This window comes from Schistocerca americana, chromosome 5 (genome assembly GCF_021461395.2).
Source record: "Schistocerca americana isolate TAMUIC-IGC-003095 chromosome 5, iqSchAmer2.1, whole genome shotgun sequence".
In the NCBI taxonomy this organism is placed as follows: Eukaryota; Metazoa; Arthropoda; class Insecta; order Orthoptera; family Acrididae; genus Schistocerca; species Schistocerca americana.
In genome coordinates, this window is record NC_060123.1 from 562,663,402 (window position 1) to 562,682,278 (window position 18,877).

Below are 18,877 nucleotides of genomic sequence, written 5' to 3' on the forward strand. Positions count from 1 at the left end.
AAGCTTCTCAAGGAATTATAGATTGTGGTCGCTCGAAGATTATGCTAGATGAGATGAGATACTGTGGACAGGAAGATGTGCATACGAGTGTGCAGAGACTATGTGTGCTGGATGAAGTGATCATTCCTGGAGTCAGCACTAGACAGGTAGCTGTCATGCATCAGCCCATGGATGTTGTAGCGGAATAAAAGAGAAGCATACCACTGAAGAATAACTTGGTCATTTGGGCCTCTGTTGTCTTGTTTAAGAATGGATTTGGTGAATTGTGGATAGTTAACTGTCGCCTAGAACCGCAGATGCTTCCAAGACGCATGTGCACAGCAAATGCTGAGCCGTTAATTGCAGAACAGCTGAGCGTCATAGAAACCTCCCATGCAGAGCCTGTGGGTGAAATTAGTGCTACCACTATGATTCAAGATCTTCTAGCTCGACTATCACCAGATCTCACTACAGAACAACAGAAGAAGCTACTTGCCATTCTTCAAGAGTTCTCTGAATGCTTCAATCCACAGGTGAAGATCAAATTAGACAAATCGATGGTGAAGCTCCAGATTAGCACTGGAGACCATCAACCAATAAGCCAGAGAGCGTACAGTGTGTCAGCAATGGAACATTAAATAATTCACGACTAGGTAGAGAAAATGATAAATAATGACATCATTCAGCCTTCGCAGAGCCCATGGTCGTCACCAGTGGTTCTCGTCAGAAAGAAGCATGGCAATTGGCGCTTTTGTGTTGATTACAGGAAGCTTAATAAGGTAACTAAAAAGGACATTTACCCTCTTCCACGAATTGACGATACACTAGATTGTCTGAAGGGGGCTAAGTATTTCTCAACCACGGACATGTCCTCAGGATACTGGCAAATTAAAGCAGATGAGCCTGATAGTGAGAAAACTGCATTCATCACCCCCGAGGGCCCGTATGAGTTTAAGGTAATGCTGTTTGATTTGTGTAATGGACCAGCAACTTTTGAATGAATGATGGACAATCTTCAAAGGCACCTGAAGTGGAAGATGTGTCTTTGTTATTTAGATGACATTACAGTCTTCTCAGAGACATTTGATGAACACATAAAAAGACTGAGGGCTGTTCTTAAGTGTCTCTAACAAGCTGGACTGTAACTTAATCCAAGAAAGTGTCTCTTTGGAGCAAAAGAAATCAAAATACTTGGGCACCTTTTGTCAAACGAAGGTGTGCGGCCAGATCCAGAAAAGGTGAGAGCTATAACGGAATTTCCTATTCCTAGAAGTATTAGAGATGCGAGAAGCTTCCTCAGATTGTGTTCTTATTACCGTCTATTTATCAAAGACTTTTGTATCAAAGCCAGGCCACTCCAAGAGTTGCTAAAAGTCGATGCTAAATTTATCTGGGCTAGTAGTGTCTCTTTGGAGCAAAAGAAATCAAAATACTTGGGCACCTTTTGTCAAACAAAGGTGTATGGCCAGATCCAGAAAAGGTGAGAGCTATAACGGAATTTCCTATTCCTAGAAGTATTAGAGATGTGAGAAGCTTCCTCAGATTGTGTTCTTATTACCATCATTTTATCAAAGACTTTTGTATCAAAGCCAGGCCACTCCAAGAGTTGCTAAAAGCCGATGCTAAATTTATCTGGGCCTGTGATCAAGAAGATTCCTTCGATGTGCTGCGAAAAGCTCTGATGACTGACCTTGTACTTGGTCTGTATGATCAGAGAGCACCTACAGAACTACACACAGATGCCAGTGGGTATGGGATCGGTGCTGTTCTGGTGCATATTTCGGATGGAAAAGAGAAGGTTATAGCCTATGCTTTTACGACACTTACAAAAGCCAAGAGAAACTACTCAACTACAGAAAGAGAATGTCTTGCTGTGATCTTGGCCATGTGCAAATTTCGACAGTATCTCTATGGAAGGCCATTCACAATTGTTACAGACCATCATTCACTTTGTCGGTTGACAGGTCTTAAGGATCCAACAGGGCAACTCGCCAGGTGGGAACTACGTCTTCAAGAGTATGACATTACCATAGTGTACAAAAGTGGAAGAAAACACAAAGATGACGACTGTCTTTCAAGAAGCCCTGTGCAAGATCACGAAGACTTCGATGAAGATAGTGATAGTTTCGCTGCACTCCAGGATCTCTCTGCTAAGCAGAAGGACACCAAGATATCTCAAATTATGCTTGCCTTAAATTGGTCAGAGGATGTGAAATGACAATTTAAGGTAGTTGATGGATTAATTTGCAAGAAAAACTTGACACAAGACGAAAGAGGTGGCTACCAGTGATTCCTAAACAAATGCGCTTAGATGTTCTACGGAAATTTCATGACAAACATGAGGCTGCACATTTAGGATTTACTAAGACATTCGATAGGATCCGCAAGAGATTTTTCTGGCCAGGTTTATTTAGGAGTGTCCGTGACTATGTGTCGCACTGTTGAGAGTGCCAGAGAAGAAAGGCAGGTCCTCAGAAACCACCTGGCCAACTCATACCAATTCCACCAGCCGAAACGCCTATCCAGCATGTTGGAATTGACCTCCTCGAATGATTTCCAACGTCTGCTAGTTGCAATAGATGGATTATTGTTTTCACTGATTATCTGACATGCTATGCCATTACAAAAGCCGTGAAAAGAGCCGAAGCATTCGAGGTAGCCACATTCATTGTGGAAGACATTGTATTAAAACACAGTGCCCCAAGGTCGTTAATTACGGATCGAGGGAAAATATTTAAATCAAATCTTGTGCCGTCGCTGCAACATTACTCATCACATGACGACTGCCTAGCATTCGCAAACTAATGGGCTTACTGAATGCCTTAATAAGAACTTGGCTGACATGCTATCAATGTTCATCAATGTTGAGCAGAGCAACTGGGATGAGCTGCTACCTTTCGTGACATTTGCCTACAATACCACCCAAGAAGACACCACAGGATTTACGCCATTTTTCCTGGTGCATGGGCGTGAGGCGACGATGATGATGGACACTGTGTTTCTGTTATATCCTGATGACGTGGACGACGACTACATCGGCCAGGTGTTAACCACAACTGAGGAAGCTCAGCAGTTGGCTCTACTCTGCACGCTGCAGGCTCAAGAAAACAATAGCCGAAGGTATGACACGAGCCACTGCCCTGTTGTTTACCAGCCTGGTGACCTCGTCTGGATCTTCACTCCTGTTTGCAAGGTTGGTCTCTCTGATAGCCTCCTCAGGCACTACTTTGGACCTTATAAGGTTGTAAGACAGTTGTCTGATGTTACTTACGAAGTTGAAGATTTCGACCCCGACACAAGGTGACAAAAGATCAGAGATATGGTCCACGTCCTTCGAATGAAGCCCTATAAGGATCCTGCAACCCAGAGTAAATTCTAAGCTCCAGCAAAAGGCAACAAGCAGAAAGGTAATGAAGAACCAGCAACAAGGGGAAGTTCTAAGAAGATCACCGCCAGGCATCGGGAGTCGGAGTATGCAGGACCGATGACTCGTTCCCGGACTAGGAGGAAGTAACACCAAGACGCTGTTCTCTTAAGAAGGGAGCAATGTCGCAGAAGAAGCCAAGTAGCGCAGTCACCGTAGTGTGGTGGTTATGGTACTAGATTGTTGCATGGAGGGTCGTGAGTTCAAAACTCACCTGAACTGAAAAATTTTAATTTCTATATACGGTTAGAGTACTTTCTAGGAGTATCCAGAAATGGGAAAAATCATTGTACTGGAATGTTCTTTAGCTGTACATATACAATTTGTGTTCTGGCCAGAGGCAATTTGCTCCGCACTCCTGTATGTGTTAAGTGAAGTCAGTGTTCGTCATTCATCTGCTTACACCTTCCTCTACATGACATTATTATCAGCACACCTCTCGACTCTGTGGATCTCGCAACATTGAATTCCCTAACAATTTCCAAAATGGAAAGTGACTGCAAGAAAGAAAACAAAACAGCACATATTGGTGTGTATCCAATTCTTGTTTAAAATTATTTGTCTGGGGAAACAAGATGAGAGAAACAATTTACCTACTGGTTTCAATGCCTTGCTATTGTTGTTGGATCCAATTACATGAAATAAAACAATATCAGACATTTTTCACAGTATAGCATTTTGTATCTCATTGTCAGTTTTAACAAGTATATAGCCTATGTCCTCAATCCAAAACCTGTCCACATAAAACTAGCAACTACCGTGAAGTTCCTGAATACATTACCTTTTCTTTTCTTAGGTGGGCCTTGTGCAAGGAAAATGTTTGTTTCCATCATTCAGTAGACACTTTGCATTTTTGTGACAACAACAGGTAGTAAACAAGGGACTGTTCTATTGTTACTAAAATGTGCAATATTAAAAAATTGTTTTAAGAACTCTGCTACAGGAATTGTGATTAGATGGTGTATGTGTAAGAAATAGTTTTTTTCATTATATTAAAACCCTGATTGCTGGAAGTCATCTGTAGCGTGACGTCACCATTTGCGGCTCCATGCCTTCATCTGTAAAAACAGAACTCTTATATGATCGCTTTGCTGTTGTCCGTCTGTTTGTCTGTCTGACTGTTAAGAACCATTATTCTCAGGAATGAGTGGATATATCAAGTTCAAATTTATGTCACATATTAAGGTCTAGGGTCCCTTGAAGACGTAAAAATTTTAAGCTTCTAAGTCGTTCAATCAAAAGATAGTCAAATATCATATAATTTGATACTCGATAACCCACTCATCAAATTTATGGGGTGCTTCCCGTTGACCTAGAATCACGAAATTTGTCAAGAAGCAAACGAAAAAAATCTGAAAAATGTTATTTAGTAATTATATAACACAAAAAAATTGTTTTTTGTCTTATTTTTTTTTATTTTATCCGCCTGTCTGTTTGTCCATCTGTCTGTTAAGACCCTTTTTGTCTGGGACAGTTACGCATATCAAGTTCAGATTTATGTTGTATACTAGGTTGTATGGTGCCTTGGTGGCATAGAAAAATTAAAGCTTCTAAGTCAATGCAATCAAAAGTTTTGGTCATTTGTGTCACATACTTAGATACTTGCAATCTATAAAACCCATAGGGTATTTCCTGTTCACCTAAAATCATAAAATTCGGCAAGGAGTAAGATTTCACAGTACAAATAAAGTAAAAAATGTGAAACTTCTTAAATTTTAATTACATCACATAAAAATATCTTTGGCCATTTGAACATACATTGCATCATCATCATCCATCGAAAGCGTAATAGACGAACATTACTGCATGCAAATATAAAATGTAGATTGTAGTCATGTTTTAGCAAGTAAATAAAAATGTTTTCTTAAATCTTCTCCCTCTCTAATATAAACTGAAATCCCCTGCTTGCTTCTTTTTGTATGTCCAGGCTAGTCTGAAGAATTTATTGAAATAATCAGCAACCAGTTCCCCAAAAGAAACTTTATTTCCTTAAGGAAATAAAATTTCTTTTCTGGATCTGGTTGCTATTTATTACGATAAACACAAATACAGTGGCTGAATACGGATAAAATACTAGTCATATATAAAATCAAAGATGAGGTGACTTACCGAACGAAAGCGCTGGCAGGTCGATAGACACACAAACAAACACAAACATACACACAAAATTCAAGCTTTCGCAACAAACTGTTGCCTCATCAGGAAAGAGGGATGGAGAGGGGAAGACGAAAGGAAGTGGGTTTTAAGGGAGAGGGTAAGGAGTCATTCCAATCCCGGGAGCGGAAAGACTTACCTTAGGGGGGAAAAAGGACAGGTACACACTCGCACACACGCACATATCCATCCACACATACAGACACAAGCAGACATATTTAAAGACCAAATACTAGTCAGATATTTTCATACGGTCTTGGAATTCTTGCCAGTATCGATGTCAATAACAGGCAAAAGTCATTGAGATTTTCGATTCCCAGGATGAATGAACTGTATACATACGTAATTAAGTTTGTATGGAACCCTCAGTGTAAGTGTCTTACTCACACTTAGCCAGTTTGTTTCCTTTAGCTGCTGATATGAATGGTCACTGCAGCAGCAATGGTGTGCTCTCTGAGCTGTCCCAGTGCTCTTGGGAGAAATTAATGGTATTTGGCATTTTTGATACAGTTTAGATACTTAAAATTCCTGTGTGTGTACTCTGTATTTTTGTGCTATGTCATGCTATGCTCTTATTATGGTTGTTTCTGGTCATTTGCTGATTTACAGCCTAGGCAAAACAACGGCTGTCATAAGCAGATAAGCAGTGCTTTGGCAGCAGAAAGAGTAAATTCATTTTAGTGTCCTCTTTGCGTGTGAAAAAAATTGGATAAATTTTAACAAGTCAGATTGGACCATTCCCATTTTACCTTCAAGCTATTTGGTATGTGAGTGCAGCATTGCATTGTGTTTGTATTCAAACTAATGTCATGAGTCTGTAGCAGGCAAATGCGTTACAGATGAAACAGCCCTGTCTGTTGTGCTGACATAAAATGATTCACTCATTTACAAAGCTCAATATTTTCCAAAGCACTCTTTGTATAAATTTTCCAAAGCACTACTTGTATAAATATGACTAATATATGATTAGAACTGTAAAATCACCGGGTTTGCATTTTGCACTCTACAAATGTTCTATGAGTGCCCCTGTCAAACAATACATGTCCAAGCAGCAGCAAAGTTCATTCTATATCTCATATTAGCACCATCCTGACAATGGTTACTGCAGTAACAATGATGCAATCTCTGAGCTCCTACAGTTTTCTTGGCAGTGGAGGTATGTAAACATGGTCCTTAACGTACCCCCAAAAGAAATCACAGGCATTATGCCAGGCAACTTGGCTGAGGAGGGTGCTGTGCAAGGGAACAGAGTTACTTCATTTTCACCACTATGTCCAATCCAGCGATATGGAAGCTTGTCCTTTAGGTAGCAACGGACATGGATGCTCTAATGAGGGGATTCCCTGTCTTGCTGGAAAATGAAATCGGCAGTCAGTTGTGGAAACAACCACTACTGCATCATATCAAGGTATGAAGTACCCATAACAGCCTTCTCATACAAGAAAAATGGCCCATGCAACTTCATCTGAGACACTGCACAGAAAACATTAACCTTTAGCGAACCTCGTTGATGTGGCATAATTTCATGAGGGTTTTCAGTGCCCAAACTCTCACAATGTGGCAGCTGACCTTTCCAGATAAATGGAAGGTTACTTCCTTGCTGGATGTAAGTTCTTCTTGAGAAACTTTGTGTGGCCTACTGTGTGAGATTCATTCTGGTGTGTAATCTGGATCTAGCTGTAAAGACTCAGGCTGTTGTTTGCATTCACCTTTGATGTCTTCATCAGAATCTAGGACATAATGTTCCAGAGGGATAGGAAAGAGCAGACCTTCTCCATGTGGTACTGGTCATCTAACTGATGTCAAAGTCGGGTATGTGATGGTTTGCTTTTCCTTTCTTGACATTCCACATTTAAGAGGAAGCACCGTGTAAAAATAACAATCACTAACATTATTTGAAGGACCTTGGCATGTCATGGCAACCATGAATGACACTGACTTTACTGTTTTACTTAACCAGCAACAGAAATTTACTGCAAATGAATTACAACAAATATTTGGGGCCTACGATTTATCCTAATCTACTGTACAGTGGAAGTAATGGTAATCTGCTGTCTGTATTAATGGAGTCAATTCACGTTTCTGAGAAGCACACGTCTCTTCACTGCACATATAGCAAAAGTTATCCACGCTGTTAACAGCTTTATGTGGCACCTTAAAGTTGATTTAAACCAAAGTGTAAACAAAATAAATTTGATCAAGGAAATTTAGATTGTATCTTTTGCACCCATGAAGATAAGTAAATGTTTGTACTTGATTTCTTTTTTACCTGCCCAAATTTAGCTTCGAACACAGAAATTACTGAGAAAGAAGAGAAGATAGGTTGTCTAAGAACAAGAAACAACATTTATGTAAAAATAATGTCTGCTACAAGAAGAAAACATGGCATACCCAGTGTTAACAGAATTTATCTGTAACAATAAAAAAATAATCAACACTGCAAAATTACCCTCTATCATAAAATTAATTCATATTTTTTCAAAGGAATGAGAGCTAACTAGTAAAAGAACATTAAAAGCATCAAATTCATTTACTTCGCATAAAAATGAATAGCAATGAACTATTTTTAACTTTAGGTGGATATCAATGTAATAATCCATAAAGTTTGCACAACGTAAATATGAGAGTTAGCTGTACTTATGTACATCACTGATTTTCTGAAACTTATTAACATCACATACTATCATTCTTTGATATGATATGAAATAATATATTGGGGCAAGAATACTTTTTAAAGCCAAAAACAAGCCATTACATCCATCATAATGTTGATTTCCCATGCTAGTGTATGTCTCAATTCAATAAACTGGAGTCTCTTATGCTGACATACTGTGTCATTGACATGCTAACTGCTAAGTGACTAAATAGTCAGTAAATGCGTTGAGAAGTATGGAAGTTGCTCATGTAAAATCAGTACGCGATTGCTGAGCTGATCCAAGAAATCTGACATGTGTTAACCACTATTTTCTCGGGTAATTCCAAGGGGATGCAACAACGGTTTTTACTTAGAGGCCATGGCTGTCATCTTCTTTTTCTCTTGCCATTTATTAAAATTTCAAAATGAGGTAATTTTTGTACGGAATGTTATTTTTATTATTATTATCGGTGTTATGAATTCATAATATGTCTAAGGCTGTGCATACAGATCTTTTTACCTTTTCAAGTATGTGCCATCTGCTGACATACTGTCACATAACCCAAAATTGGTATTTTTGTAGCAAAATTTGGCATTTTTCCCTGTTCCTGTGTAAAAATGTCATAAATATGAGGGCAGAAATTTATTAATATTGGTAACTGATAGTTTTAATGAATATTGAAATTGTGTAAGGCTCTGGCTGTGACATCAAATGACAATACCCTAATTCCAACAATCTCTATTCTAGTAGCAGCGTAAGTTGCCAACACCACAATTCCCCAATAATGTTATGCTGTCAGATAAAAATATTACATACAGTCCAAGCTAAAAGTGAGGACCGCTTCATTATTGTGGGCAACTGAATCTTTGGTGATTAAATCAGGAAGATAATCTGTAATGTGTATACCGAATACGAAATCTAAGCCATGTAAGGTACTCTGAAGGGATACAAATCCCTTTATAAATTAGTGGAAAAGCACTTTTCCATATCTGCAGGATATGTGGACACATACAAATGTCCGGTGATGTGCTGAAGGGAGTTTGTATTCCATGTTCTAATTTAGACTCCAGATGGCTGTTTTCACACTATGATGGATCAGCAGCATAATGTCTCAGAAGAGAACTTTGAAGTTTTGTTATCAGGCAAAACACAACTGGCCTTCTACAGATCAAAGTGTGAAATGTTAGATCCCTTAGTAGCACTGGTAGCTCAGAAAATTTAAAAAGGGAAACAGATAAGTGCAAGTAAGATATAGAGCAGTTTAATGAAGTTCTTTGGCAGGATGAACCAGGACTTCTGGTCAGGTGTGTACAGGGTTTTAAAAACAAAATCTTATAGAGGTATAATGCAGTAGTAGAACTAATAATGAACAAGAAAGCAGGAATGTGGTTAAGCTATTATGAACAGCACAATGAATACATTATTGTAGCTAAGGTAGACATAAAGCCAACACCCAAAACAGTAGTACAAGTTTATACGCCAGCTTGTTCCACAGATGATGGAGAGATTGAAAGAATGTATTATCAGACAAAAGAAATTATTCAGATAGTTATTAATTTGCAGACAGATGCAATTAAAAGACACTTACACAATGCTTTCAGCCACAGCCTTCATCAGTAAAAGAGAAACACGAACCATTCATACACACAAGCAAGCACATCTCATGCACACGACCGCCAACTTCAATAGTATGGGCCAGAATGCAATGCAACTATCATGTGGAATGGGAGTAGCAATCTGGAAGGGGTGGGCAACGGGAAGGGATAGTACAGGTTTGTGTGTGTGTGTGTGTGTGTGTGTGTGTGTGTGTGTGTGTGTCCGGGGGGGGGGGGGGGGGGGGGCGAAAAAGGAGAGGTACGGACACAGAAGGGCGGAGTGTTGGCAGAGGGCAGCAAATAAACAGGTTCAGAGATGAGAATGGGAACAATATGATACAGGACAGACAGGGTAGAAACTGCTGAGTGGAGGGTGTGAAGACAGTAAGTTACCATATATTGAGGCAGGAGTGGAGAATGTGTTACAAAAATAACTGCCATCTGCGCAGTTCAGAAAATCTGGTGGTGGAGGGGAGAATCCAGATGGCTCCAGTAGTGAAGCAGCCACTGAAATCCAGCATTTTATTTATGTTCAGCTGCATGTTGTGCCACAGGGCGGTCTATGTTGCTCTTGGCCACAGTTTGGTGGAGGTTGTTCACCATGGTGGTCTTCCGCAGGGATATGATCTTCGACACAAGGGGCTGGGTTTCGGAGTGGCATAAGAATGGACTAGGATGTTGTGGAGGTTGAGGGGGTGACAGAACATCATTTTAGGAGGGGTGGGAAGGATCTCACATAGGATGTCCTTCATTTCAGGGCCTGATGATAAGTTATCAGTTTTTCTACCTGAAATTTCATTGTTTAAATTATTCGGATCGTTAAGGGACAGAAAAATTTAATTGTGATAAGTGACTGGAATTTGGTTGTAGGAAAAGGAGTAAGAAAAATAGCAGGAGAATACGGGCCGGGTGAAAGGAATCACAGAGGAAGCCAGCTGGTAGAATTTTGCACAGAGCATAATTTATTAATTGCTAACACCTGGTTTGAAACTCACAAAAGACAGTGGTATATGTGAAAGGGACCTGGATACACTGGAAGATTTCACACAGATTTCCAGGGGCAGATGTGAATTCCAACCATGATTTATTGGTTATGAACTGTAGGTTAAAACTTAAGAACTAAGGAAATCAGGGGGACAGAACCTGAATATGATGAAAGAACCTGAGGTTGTTGAGTGTCTCAAAAGGAGCATTAGGCAATGATTGATTGAAACAGGGGAAAGGAATACAGTAGAAGACAAATGGATAGCTTTGAGAGATGAAATAGTGAAGGCAGCAGAGGATCAAATAGGTAAGAAGACAAGGTCTAGTAAAAATCCCTGGCTATCAGAGAAGCTATTAAATTTAACTGACGAGGAGAGAAAACATAAAAATGAAGCAGGTTAAAAGTAATAAAAAAATCTAAAAATGAGCCTGAAAGAAAGTGCAAAAGGCTAAGCAGAAATGGCTACAGGGCAAATGTTAAGTCTTTAGAAGCTTATATAACAAGATACTGCCAACAGGGAAATTAAAGAGGCCTTTGGAGAAAAGGAGACGCCTGTATGAAAATCAAGAGATCAAATGAGAAACCAGTATAAAGGAAAACATGGAAAGCTGAAAGTTGGAAGGAATATATAGAAGGGCTATAAAAGTGAAGTTATAGAAAGGGAAGAGAAAGTAGATGAAGATGAGTTTGGAGATAGGATACTGCAAGAATTATTTGACAGATCATTACTTCAGAACTACTGACATCCTTGGCAGAACCAGTCATGACCAAATTATTCCACCAGGTGTGCAAGGTGTATGAGACAGCTAAAATACCCTCCGTCTTCATAAAGTATATAATAATTCCAATTCCAAAGAAGGCAAGTACTGACAAGTGAGAATACTACTGATTAATTCTGTTTCTGAAGGAGGACTTTCTTTGTCCAAAAACTAATAGTTCAGCAGCAGTTTTTCATTGTGTCTGTCTGAGACTCAATGCCTCCTCTATGTGGCGAATAGCAATCTATCCCTTTCACATTGCTGTAATTTCATCTCGGACTTTCTATTGTTCTATAAGTTTAATGAGGCCTGGTTGGAAAATACTGACATGAATTATTTACAGAAAACTGGAAAAATTTGTAGAAGCAGACCTTGGGGAAGAGCATTTTGGATTCTGGAGAAATGTTGCAACACACGAGGCAATACCACAACTTCCCTTAGCAGAGAGACTAAAGAAAGGCAAATCTATGTTTACAGCTTTTGTAGACTTACAGGAAGCTTTTGACAATGTTGACTTACAGAAAGCTTTTGACAATGTTGACTGGAATACACTCTTTGAAATTCTGAATGTAGCAGAGATAAAATACAGGAAGCAAAAGGTTATGTACAACTTATACAGAAACCAGACAGCAGTTAAAGGAGTCAAAGAGCATGAAAGGGAAGCAGATGTTCAAAAGGGAGTGAGACTGACTTGCAGCCTATCATCTATGTTATTCAATATGTTCATTGAGCAAGCAATAAAGCAAAACAAAGACAAGTTTGTAGAAGGAATGTTGAACAGAATGGACAATGTCTTGAAACAAAGATATAAGACGGACACTAACACAAGCAAAAGAAGGATAATGGAATGTAGTCAAATTAAATCAGGTGATGCTGAAGGAATTAGGAAATGAAACACTAAAAGTAGCACATGAGTTTTGTTATTTGGGCAGTGAAATAACTGATGAAGGCCAAAGTAGAAAGGATATAAAGTTAAGAATGGCAATGGCAAAAAAGGTGTTTCTGAAGAAGGAAAATCTGTTAACAGTGAATATAAATGTCAGTGTTAGTAAGTCTTTTCTGAAGCCATTTGTCTGGAGTGAAACACTGACAATAAACTGTTCAGATAAGAAGGGAACAGAAGCTTTTGAAATGTTGTGCTAGAGTAGAGCTCTATAGGAGGTACTGAAAGTAATTGGGAAGAAACGAAATTTGTGGCATAACTCGACAAAAAGAAGGGATTGCTTGATAGGACACATTCTGAGACATCAAGGAATTGTCAGTCTACTGCTAGAGGGAAGTGTGGAGGGTAAACTTTGCAAAGGGAGGCAAGAGACGAGTACAATAAGCAGGTTCAAGCTGGTGTGCGTTGCAGTAGTTATTCAGAGATGAAGAGGCTTGCACAAGATAGAGCAGTGTGGAGAGCTGCATTAAACCAGTCTTCAGACTGAAGACAACAACAAACAAGGTAGCAAAGCTATTTTTTTCTTTGATTGATTAGATTTAATATGTCTAATATAATTGATTTCTTTTTTAAATGTAAATAAATGTGATGTGTGATGTCAATAAATAAAAAGAAATTAATGCAGTTATTTTCATTTTAATTGTGCCACTGAAAAACAATGAAATAAGACAACAATAAAGAACATACAGTACTTAAAAAATAAACTGTCAGAAACTAATGCCAAAACTGGCAAGAAATAACACCAAAATTTGCAAAAAAATATTATCAACACTAGCAGGAAACATCAAAATTGGCAGAAAATACACTGAAATCCTTTGAAGCGCATCAATTTTTGGGCCTTTGCACTGTGAATGGTGGTTCAGCCAACATTTTAACACTGATTAAAGAAGAAAACACGTGAATTTTTCTTCCTTTGGGTGTGGCATGCCATATTCATTATATCCAACAAAATTGTTTCCAGTATCCCATTTTTGTTCTAATTATGGTGAAATACGTGGAGTATGAAAATGTAAAATGATCTAATAGCAAAAGGAGGCACATGCTGAAGGTTCCATATTAAAAAATCCAATAAAACTGGTGGAACTTACCTTCCCTTAAGATTTTAACTGCTTCTCCACAACAGAGTCTGAAGAAAGTAAAATCTTTATCTTTCACCCTCTCTGTAACATTTCGGTTCATTTCATATGGGTCTTGCACTACCAGAGGAGTATTAATCTCAAGAGAATTGTTGTGCATGGATAATAAATTTCTGATATGCTTGACCTCATCTGGAATTGTGACCTTCAATGTTTCAGAAAATGCTTCACATGGTACCAGATGGCCAACCCATGGGCATATCACTTGATATGTTAAATCAGTTTCACTATAATATCTGTTAAGAAAAGGTAAAACAAAAATTCCATGAGAAAGTTTCCAAATGAACAATAACTCAATAACAGAATCAGTAAACATAACAACTCATCATATAGCGGAGGTGTTGAGTGGTTGATATGCGCATATACAGGACTGCAAATGCAGCTAATCTTTCGGACAATGTCCTCCCTTAGGGCCAACTAGTAACAGAAAATACACACAAATAAAACTACATAGCTATTGTACCAGCAGTTTACCTCATACTGTCTTTGCAGCTCAGTGGGGTGAGTGACTGTACTGAGAGTGGAGTGAATGACAGAAGAAAGGAGATGTGGAGAGGGGAAGGAGGTTTGGAAGGTACTATGGCTGACAGCTAGGAGGAAGTGGCAGGAAGTGCACAGAATCACCAACACCTAAACAGAAGGCTCAGTGAGACATCACCCAGAACAGGCCAGGCTTGGTGAGGTGCTGCATAGGCAGAATCAAGCCACATGCCTTGCAATCTTTCTCAAATGATTTTACAGAATATATTCAGTAAAAAAAAACTTGATTTCTACATTACTTGTAGCCATATATGTCAGCTTCATGGTGAAATGCCCATCATATCATTAATGGTCACAGTTTTTGTGATATTTCCTATACATATAACAAATACAGGGTGTTTATAAATGAATATCGGGGTTTTAACACCTTATAATATTTATTATATTAAACTTATGGTTATAAATGATATGTCAAATGAAAGAGCAACTCAAACAATTTTACCAAGAACATTGTAAGTGTTCAATGTGAGCAACATCTGTCACACGGCACACATAAAGTCTATAGCCGAGTTCTTCCCAAACTTTGATAAGTGTATCTTCAGTGATGGTAGCAACAGCTGTTTCAATCCGGTTTCTTAATTCATGGTGTGGAAACATTGCGCGCTGCACATGCGCACTGGTGCCAAACACAACTGTTTGAGTTGCTCTTTCATTTGACATATCATTTATAACTGTAAGTTTAATGTAATAAATATTATAAAGCGTTAAAACCCCGATGTTCATTTATAAACACCCTGTATGAAAACACAGCAATAAAAAATAGGTGACACTAAGAATGTAGTCGAATTAAGTCGGGTGATGCTGAGGGAATTAGATTAGGAAATGAGACACTTAAAGTAGTAAAGGAGTTTTGCTATTTGGGAGCAAAATAACTGATGGTGGTCGAAGTAGAGAGGATATAAAATGTAGACTGGCAATGGCAAGGAAAGCGTTTCTGAAGAAGAAAAATTTGTTAACATCGAGTATAGATTTAAATGTCAGGAAGTCGTTTCTTAAAGTATTTGTATGGAGTGTAGCCATGTATGGAAGTGAAACATGGACGATAAATAGTTTAGGCAAGATGAGAATAGAAGCTTTCGAAATGTGGTGCAATAGAAGAATGCTGAAGATTAGATGGGTAGATCACATAACTAATGAGGAGGTATTGAATAGAATTGGGGAGAAGAGGAGCTTGTGGCACAGCTTGACTAGAAGAAGGGATCGGTTGGTAGGACATGTTCTGAGGCATCAAGGGATCACCAATTTAGTATTGGAGGGCAGCGTGGAGGGTAAAAATCGTAGAGGGAGACCAAGAGATGAATACACTAAGCAGATTCAGAAGGATGTAGGCTGCAGTAGGTAATGGGAGATGAAAAAGCTTGCACAGGATAGAGTAGCATGGAGAGCTGCATCAAACCAGTCTCAGGACTGAAGACCACAACAACAACATAATTCTGCATTTGGTGTATATTATTACATCGTATGTTGCTGCAAACGAAATTTAGTTAAGATACTGAATTTTTCTTTAGACTTGGGAGGAGGTCTCTGTCTATCTCCAGTCTCAAGAAAAGTGTATATTTCATTTTCTTTCAAACCATTTGAAAAGTTATTCACATCTAGTGAAAAGGGAATTTGTTAGTATGAAAAACATAAATTTTTTCTGCAAGTCATCAGCTTTTTCACCACTTCAGAGTTATGAAAGAGTTTTACTGGGTCAGTTCTAGTCCACACAAAAAACACAGAATTGTTCTATCAGATATAGCAAATTGGACAGATGTCAGCATACCAAACATGGGATGCCTCTAAATTACAAAGGAAAAAACTTTGTGTGTAAAATGATAAATGAAATCATCGTGAAAAGAGAGAGAGTGAACAGCAAAATTCCATGTCCCGGCATGGGACCAGTCTCTGCAGCAGAAGAAGCAGCATCATCAAAAGCAGCAGAATCATAAGTGGCAGGACCAACAGCTGAAACATCGACACATGCAGCAGAAACTGTTGCCCATCCTACAAGCAACAAAAAGCAAACTCAGCATTTTTATGGTGAATAACACGAGAGAAAAGGATTCCAAATAGTGTGAAACATCTCCCTCATGTGTTCACCTCAAGCAATACCATCAACTAGTGCACTGGAAAAAGCCACTCCTAACAAACATCATGAAAATGCAGGGGTGAGCAAAACTCAAACTTTTTCTTTATTCCACCAAAATATATGTAGTCTCAAGAATAAAATAGACCAGTTACTAATAAATTTAAAAGACGAGTGTGAAAGTGAGCCTGATAAACTGTGTTTCTCAGAACATCATGTTATGAGTGAATCCACAGGCTACAAATTGAGAACTTTAGTTTAGCTCACATTACTGTAGATGTATTATGACAAAAGGTGGAGTTGTAATATTTGTAAAGAACATTGTAGTGTATAAATCTCTAGATTTAAGCAAATACTGTGATGAACAGCATTTTGAGGTGTGTGGCATTGAGTTAACAGCAGAGAGTGCAACAGTTATTGTACTGGCTATTTACAGGGCACCTGTTGGAAATCTGAATGTATTTCTGAGACAAAAAAAATTACTTCTGTCCCACCTACGCAGGAAAACTAAATCAATCATTATTGTGGGTGACTTCAATGTGGACTTCTTAACAGAAAATAGAAATAAAATGGACTTCGAACACCTGATGTACTGTTACAAATTAGTACCAATGGTGGACACTGCAACTAGAGTAACAGCCAGTTCTAGCACTTTAATAGATAATGTACTTGTATATACGGTTACTTACAATAATTTAACTGTGAAAAATATTATAAATTGCCTCCTGATCATGAAGGCAATTCCTCACTCTAAACCAAATAAATGTACAAAGGAAAGAAAATTTCATTTGGAAAAACTTTTGGATTATAAAAGAACACACCATTGCCGGCTTTAATAAGCAATTACAGCTAGTGGACTGGTCTCCTGTGTATGCTGCAATTGATGTTAACTCAAAATTTAATATATTTATCAATGAAGTTACAAGTATTTTTGAAGAAACCTTTCCAAAAAAGTCTGTGAGAAAACCTGTTAAAATCTGGAAACAAACCTTGGATTACTAAAGGCATCAATATTTATTGTAAAACAAGAAGAGAACTATATGCAGCAGCCAAGAGATTAAATGATCCCAGTAGGAGTATGCACTATAAACTTTACAATAAAGTTCTGAGTAAGACCACACAAGCAGCAAAGAACATGTGCTTGAAGACAGAAATTGATTACTCGTGCAATAAAGTAAAAACTATTTGGAATTTTGTAAAGAAGGAAACAAACCAAAAAATACAAGTTTTAGTGAAAATATCCAAACAAAAAGTGAGGGTCATCTTGTTAGCAATCCAAAAATAGTTGCAGAAACATTAAACAAACATTTTTTAACAGTAACAGAAAAAATAGGTTTACAAGGCTCCATGAACCAACCCACAAATCTTTTGAAGCCAGAGTACCTAGCTCAGTACAACACATGGAGGCAACAACAGTCACTGAAAAAGTCACTGAATCTCTGAAAAGTAAAAACTCTGCTGGGATTGACAGTATTTCTAACAAATTATTAAAATGCTGCTGCAGCCACTTAAGTATAGTCCTTTGCCACATTTTTGATGCATTGCTTAAGTAAGGAACAGTTCCTGAAAGGCTTAAGTATGCAGTTGTAAAACCACTGCATAAGAAGGGAGATAAGGCAGCTGCTAACTATTGGCTAATATCACTACTGACAAGTTTTTCAAAGATTTTAGAGAAAGTAATGCATGCCAGGATAGCTAAGCATCTCAGTGATTAAAATATCCATAGTGAAAGTCAATTTGGATTTCAGAAAGGTTTGTCAACAGAAGATGCAATATTTGCTTTTGCTGGCAAAGTCTTGGAATGTACAACAATAAAGTGAAGGTGGTTGGGACTTTTCGTGATCTAACAAAAATGTTCAACTGTGTCAGTCACCAGATTCTTTTACGAAAAGCTGCACATCTCGGTATAAGTGGTTCATCAGGGAAATGGCTTGACTCGTACCTGTCAAATAGGAAACAGAAAGTTGTAGTGGATAATCAAAATGGAGTCCCATTATCTTCAAAATGAGATACCATCACATGTGGAGTGCCCCAAGCCTCAGTTCTGGGCCCCCTACTTTTTATTACCTTTATAAGTGATCTGCCTTTCTGTACGGAATTGTAGATTCACCACTTTTGCTGATGACACTACAGTACTTATTGATAATTCAGTAAATAAACTTGATGAAACAGCAAATAAGGTTTTAAGTGAAACAGTGAATTGGTTTAACATTAATGGGCTTTCTTTACATTACACTAAAACAAACTACATTCAGTTCCACACAACATTCAAAGATGAAGAAACAGTAGTAAAAATTGGTGAGCAGGTGATAGCCAGTGTGATACCGCAAAATACCTAGGCTTGCATATTGACAGCAAACTGAACTGGTCAAACCACATCCTGGATCTATGCAAAATATTGAGTTCAGCAACTTATGCATTACACATTATTTCTTCTTACAGAAGTATGGAAACCATGAAGTCAGTCTATTATGGTTATTTTCATGCTATTATGGCATATGAAATTATATTTTGGGGCAATCAGTCACTGGCTAAAAAAGTGCTGTGTGCACAAAAAAGAGCCATGAGGATCATGTGTGGAGTCCATCGTAGAGCCACATGCAGGAATCTTTTCAAGAAACTTGGAATCCTTACATCCACTGTGCAATATATATTCTCT

General features: G+C 38.3%; 1 protein-coding gene across 2 annotated transcripts in view; it reads right to left on the reverse strand.

Annotated features, from left to right (window-relative positions):
* The window catches only part of LOC124615396, a 244,114-nt gene that overhangs the window by 72,264 nt on the left and 152,973 nt on the right, over nt 1-18,877 (reverse strand). For both annotated transcript variants that reach the window (XM_047143227.1, XM_047143226.1), the window contains exon 9: nt 13,563-13,846. In XM_047143227.1, the coding sequence (XP_046999183.1) occupies nt 13,563-13,846 (284 nt within the window). The remainder of the gene's footprint in view (nt 1-13,562; nt 13,847-18,877) is intronic.